Source organism: Nematolebias whitei, chromosome 21 (assembly GCF_014905685.2).
Source record: "Nematolebias whitei isolate Nwh7 chromosome 21, NemWhi1, whole genome shotgun sequence".
NCBI lineage: Eukaryota > Metazoa > Chordata > Actinopteri > Cyprinodontiformes > Rivulidae > Nematolebias > Nematolebias whitei.
Window position 1 is genome coordinate 30079597 of NC_056518.1, and position 5819 is coordinate 30085415.

General features: G+C 49.4%; 1 protein-coding gene across 1 annotated transcript; it reads left to right on the forward strand.

Annotated features, from left to right (window-relative positions):
* Nucleotides 1-303: 303 nt before the first annotated feature.
* On the forward strand, nucleotides 304-2404 carry fbxo34 (F-box protein 34). The gene is made up of 2 exons (XM_037694803.1): nucleotides 304-325; nucleotides 529-2404. The coding sequence occupies exon 2, from the start codon at nucleotides 536-538 to the stop codon at nucleotides 2402-2404; it is 1869 nt and encodes a 622-aa protein (XP_037550731.1). The 5' UTR covers nucleotides 304-325; nucleotides 529-535.
* The last annotated feature ends 3415 nt before the right edge of the window (nucleotides 2405-5819 follow it).

Here is a 5819-nt window from a genome sequence, read left to right on the forward strand (position 1 = left end):
TCTGTTTGAAATCTGCTTCAGCTGCTGGCTCTGTTCATCTTAAGCTACTTTTAGCTTTTGGTGCCCTGCTTCTTTTAGCTTCAACACATTTGTTGAACCGTGTGTGTAAAAGCTGGGATGGAACCGGACTTTCAGAACCGAACCAGTGTAGTTCATAAATGAAGTGTTTGTGTTTTCCTGCAGGTTTTGCACAGATGAGGTCTTTGCTGAAGTTGGAGTCTGAGGAGAAGCAGCGTATTTAAGATGGGAAGCTGAAGGACCAGAACCATCCGTCGGTCCAGCCCGGATTAGATCTCCAGAACCAGCCGGTCGGAACACTGTGGAGGTAAATGTAGCTGGAAACCATCTGATGCTCCTGCTGACTTCCACTCAGAGTTTGTCTCAACATCTGTAGAACGGTCAGTTAGAACCGTCTTTGGCGACCATCTTGAATCGAGTTAATCAGCTGAACAAACCGAATTGTTTCCAAACTAAAGTTTAATAAAACTTCTGATGATTTCTCCATTTTTGGTCCCACCTCCCTCTCAGGTTCATCATGCATCTGAAGTCCTGTCCGAAGCTCGTGCGGTCCGAGCTGCGCTTGGACGCCACCAGCGTTGGGAGCCAGCAGGGGGCGCTGCTGAGGACCACGAGCGGCGGTCCCGGCATCGCTCGGCTTCCATTCAGCGTCATCTCCAACATGCTGCGCTGCAACAACACCGTGGCCTCGTTCTGTCTGAAGGGACCCAGCGGGTTCCTCACCGCTCCGCCCGACTGTGAAAACACCACTCCTGGACCGGGTCAGAACACCACAGAGGACACTGAGGCGCCGCAGAACATGTGGGCCGTCATTAAACCCGGACACGTGCGTGAGAAGATAGCCATCTTTACTTCAGAGGAGAGGCGAACGGACGGAGCTGAGGGATCACCAGGGAGCGGCGCCAGCAGCTGGGACCAAGAACCGACAGCGGGCACCAACAGCGCCACGTTGACCGGACTGCCCCGGGCCGCCAAAGCTAAAGGGAGCTGGCAGGAAAACAGCTGTGCCAAAAGACGCCGCAGGTCAGAAAACAACCCGAACCCCGAGAAGGATCAGAGGACTCACTTCCTGAACGAACAGCAAAACGTCCTCAGACCGGGTCCGATGGACTCAACTGGGCTGTTGGGCAGAGAACAGCAGGGAGGCGTAGCAGCAGAGGAGGAGCAGAAAGTTTCAGTCGTAGAGATGGTGGCCATCCTGGAGCATAGGGCAAACGAAGTGAAGCTGGACCTGAAACCACTGCTGACCATCCAGAGGAGCTCCACCACCATCACACTGACTAGAACCGTCCGGCAGGAGGAGGAACAGGAAACTGTCCGGGTGTCCGAGATGGTGGCCCGGCTGGAGTCAGAGTGCCTGAGGAGGTCAGAGGGAGGTCTGTCAAGGAACAACAGCCTGAGGAGGTCAGAGGGAGGTCTGTCAAGGAACAACAGCCTGAGGAGGACTGAGGGAGGTCTGTCGAGGAACAACAGCCTGGGGAGGACCGTGGGGCGGGTTCTGCTGGCCTCCGGGGAGCAGAACTTCACCTCCTGCCAGCTTTCGGCTTCATCGGTGATATCATCATCATCATCATCACTGTTGGGTGGTCGGAGCACGGAGCCAGTCGGCTGTTCTCAGAAAGCTGCTTCCTCTCCAGAGGTAACTGTGCCCCCATCAGCTGAGCAGGGGGTGGAGCCTCAGCAAGCTGTAGCCCCTCCCCCTCAGTCTGAGGAGGCAGAACCACTGCCCGGCCTTCTGTTTGTGTCTCCGCCTTCTGATGAGACAGACACACACCACTACAAAACAAGCTTTTACTTTGAGCCCGCCCCTTCTCACTCCTCCCCCTGTGACTCCACCCACCAATCAGAAAAGAGAATTAACACCAGCCCTGCGAGTGGGACTTCCTGCTCCCCTGCTGTGTCTCTTGGCCGAAGCGGGTCAGCGTCCCGGGACTTCCTAGAGCTTCGCCAGCGGTTGCAGCAGCTTCTGGTGCCGCAGCCGTACCTGTCAGTTCTGCCGCACCACCTGCTGGTGAAGATCCTGCTGCTGCTGCCCACACAGAGCCTCGCCGCCCTCAAATGCACCTCCAGCTACTTCAAGTTCATCATCGAGACCTACTGCGTGCGGCCCGCCGACTCGCTCTGGGTGTCCGACCAGCGGTACCGCGAAGACCCCTGCAAGCAGTGCAAGAGGCGGTACTGCCCCGGGGACGTCTCGCTGTGCCGCTGGCACCACAAGCCGTACTGTCAGGCGCTACCATACGGGCCGGGCTACTGGATGTGTTGCCATAGCACCCAGAGGGATGCGCCGGGCTGCAACGTAGGTCTCCATGACAACCGCTGGGTGCCAGCGTTCCACAGCATCAACGTGCCAATCTGCAGAAGGAACTGTAGCCATTATGTGTGAGTGTTTGTGTGTGTGTGTGTGTGTGTCTGTGTCTGAGGTCATTTTATGTGTCGGACCTTTCCTCGGTCCCCGTTAGAACCGTCTGTCTGAGGCCTTGTGTTCATCCGTTACTAAGCAACAGCATTGGGAGTGTCCAATAAGATTTGTGCATATTGCAGCGCCATGTTTCAGCCAAAGAAGTTCTTCTGTTGCTGCACAGCAGCACCCTGCAGGTCCAGCTGTGCACAGCAGCACCCTGCAGGTCCAGCTGTGCACAGCAGCACCCTGCAGGTAAACCTCTGAACAGGTGTCCGTGCTGTGGCTTTAGAATGGGTTTGGTTCTGTTCTGCTGTAAGGTTGAGGTTCTGCCTGATCTGAAAGGAGCTGCTGCAGCCCAACACTAACTACGATACAACAGCAGCTCAGCTTTTCTAAAAAAAACAAACAAACTTCAGAAATTACAGCAAAGCTCTTCACTTTCATTTGAACGGATCAGAACCTCAGACAAAAAAAAAGGTTCAGATACTGAAATTATTCTGTTGAAAAAGAAACAGATCAGTTTTACAATGGGATATAAATCTTATTTCATTAACAAAAGCCAGAAAATAAAAACTAAATGCAGAAAATTTAAAGTAAAATGAAATGGGGGGGGGGGGGGGGGGTGTATTTTTGATGAAAAGCTAAAGAGCCTGTGGAACAGCACTCCTCCCTGCAGGTACCAGGTGAAGGACTGAGCAGAGGCCTCGTCTCGTCCCCTCACCCTGCGGTGTAGCACCCCCTGCCCCTCGGTCTGACACCTGGTACCCTGTGGTGTGGTGCTTCCTGCTCTGTCCTTCACCTCACATCTTGTGGTATGGTGCTCCCTGCCTTTCAGTCCATCACCTTGCACTCTGTGGCGTGGAGTCCCCTGCAGCGTGGCGCCCCCTGCAGCGTGGCGCCCCCTGCAGCGCGGCGCCCCCTGCAGCGCGGCGCCCCCTGCAGCGCGGCGCCCCTTGCAGCGTGGAGCCCCCTGCAGCGTGGCGCCCCCTGCAGCGTGGAGCCCCCTGCAGCGTGGCGTCCCCTGCAGCGCGGCGCCCCCTGTCCTGTCCTTCGCCTCACATCTTGCAGCGTGGTGTCCTCTGTCTTTCGGTCCATCACCTTGCACAGTGTGGCGTGGCCCCCCTGCCTCTTGGTGTGGCACCACCTTACGTCCTGCGACGTAGCACCCCTTGCCTCAATCTGTCTCCTCACATCCTGCAGGTTTAACTTTCCAAACCAACGCTGAGTACCAGATCACTGATTAGCAATCAGTTTGGACTTTTCTTCTTAATGGGAGGAGGATTCCCGGCCAGGACTCTTCTCTGTGTGACACCAGAACCTGACTGCTCATCAGCTGATGTTTAAGATGCTGTAAATAATTCGTACTGGGTGAACTGCTCACTTGACGGCAGGTTAAACAACAAAAGTGTTGGTGTTCTTCCTGCTGGAGCCTCACTGGCACTGCTGGATGGTTCTGATGGGTCTGTTTGATGTCCAGCTCAGTGCACTGGGGGTCAGATGGTGGGTCTCTGAGGTCTGAATGTTGAGGTAATTCCTGTGGATGTTATAAAGTAAATTAATTTTTGTGCTGAAAGTCCAAAGCTTTTCTCCTTCGTTGTTCCGTCAGAACCACCTTCTGGACCAGATCTTCCACTCAGTGAAACTGGTTTCTAGGTGGTCAGGTGATGATGGATGGCAGGAAATAATCCGTTGTCGGCTCTGACTCGTTCCTGCAGGGTTTTTTTTTTAGCTGCCTGATGATCCGTTTAGTTCTGGTACAACCAACAGAAATGTGGCCTTTGAGTCCGAGTTGATGCAATAAGAGAAACTGGACGGTGAAGACGAGTTAAAAAAAAAAAAAAAGACTATTGGGAGGAAAATTCGTTATGAACAAAGTTTAGTTTTTAACGTTTGTTGGCTTTTTGTCTGCTGGATTGTTTTTATTTTTGTTTACGATGGTTTGCTTTAATAAAGAACTTTCTCATCTCGTTCAGGTTGAAAAACATCTGGACTTGGTTTTACTTCTTCTCAGGGTTTTAGAGTTCAGGTTCTGGATGCATTAGGTTTATTTTACTATCCTGATTTGGGTTCAAAACCAAATGGGTGTTTTTGATTTATTGTAATAAATTCATCACGGCTGATATAATCAAAAACGTGCATGTTGGGCTGCCTTCAGGTTTCCTTGCAAAAGAGATCTGTGACGTCAGTGGGATTTACCTAATAACAAAAATCCTTCCATGTCAAAGTAAAATCATATTCCTAATAATTCAACACGGTAATCCCAATTAAAAATGTTTAATTTAAAATTGGTTACTGCAAAAATATTCACTCCCTTTTAAAGTGACCGCTCAAATTCAACCCAGAGAAAAGATTGAAACGTACAAGTCGGGATGGAGGACTTCATCAGTTAAAACCATCAAGACGAAAGGAATATGGGATGTGTGTAAATCTACAGAGAACGGGCAGTTTTCACAGAATGACTGAAAAAGGAGAATAATGAGAGCGCAAAGACGGTGGACAACTCTGAAGGGGATACAAGCTGCAGCAGGTGAGAAGGGAGAAATGAGCGTACATCCACTGTTGCCAGAGTTCTTCACTGGTCCAAGCTTAACGAAAGAGACTGAACGTACATCAACTGTTGCCAGAGGTCATAGTTTATTAGGAGAGTGGCAAAGAGAAAAACACGGGGGGGATAAAAATAAATGCAGGTTTGAACTATGTATGACGTAAAACAGTTCAAGACCTTTAATGTATTTCCACAAATCATAAAAATCAGCTGAAAATCAGTTGAATCATCTTTTTGGAAAAGATTAAATCAGATTTTTGCTTTCATGAGTTCACTGGAACTCCACGTCACATCTAGGACAATTAGTTATTCATGTTTTTGTTGGAGTACCAGAAGAAAAGCCACATGTAAAGTTCACACAGAAAGAACAGGAGGCGAGCCTGCGACCTGCAGCTGTGAGGTCACAGTTTTAACCACTGCACCATCCCTAAACAGTCCAACTAATAAAATGGTCTGAGTCAAAATATTAAACATTAAAAGTTTGTCAAAGGAAACCAGCAGTTTGAGTCAAATATTTATTTCCATCCACTCTCAGCAGCAAGTCTGTTAAAAAGTTTGTTATAAATAAAGTTGAGTGACTTTGTTCCATTTTTTTGTCTGTGTTCAAAAAGTTTGTTATAAATAAAGCTGAGTGAAAATGGAGTGGCTATTTTTCCTTGTTTCAACCTTTTTTATCAACTTGTATAAATAAAAGTTGAATGAACAAAAAACGGCCACTCCATTTTCACCTAGCTTTATTTATAACAAACTTTTTAAACACAGACAAAAAGCAGAACCATTTCTCTCAGCTTTATTTACAAATAACTTTTTAAACACAGATAAAAAGCAGAACATTTTCACACAACTTTATTT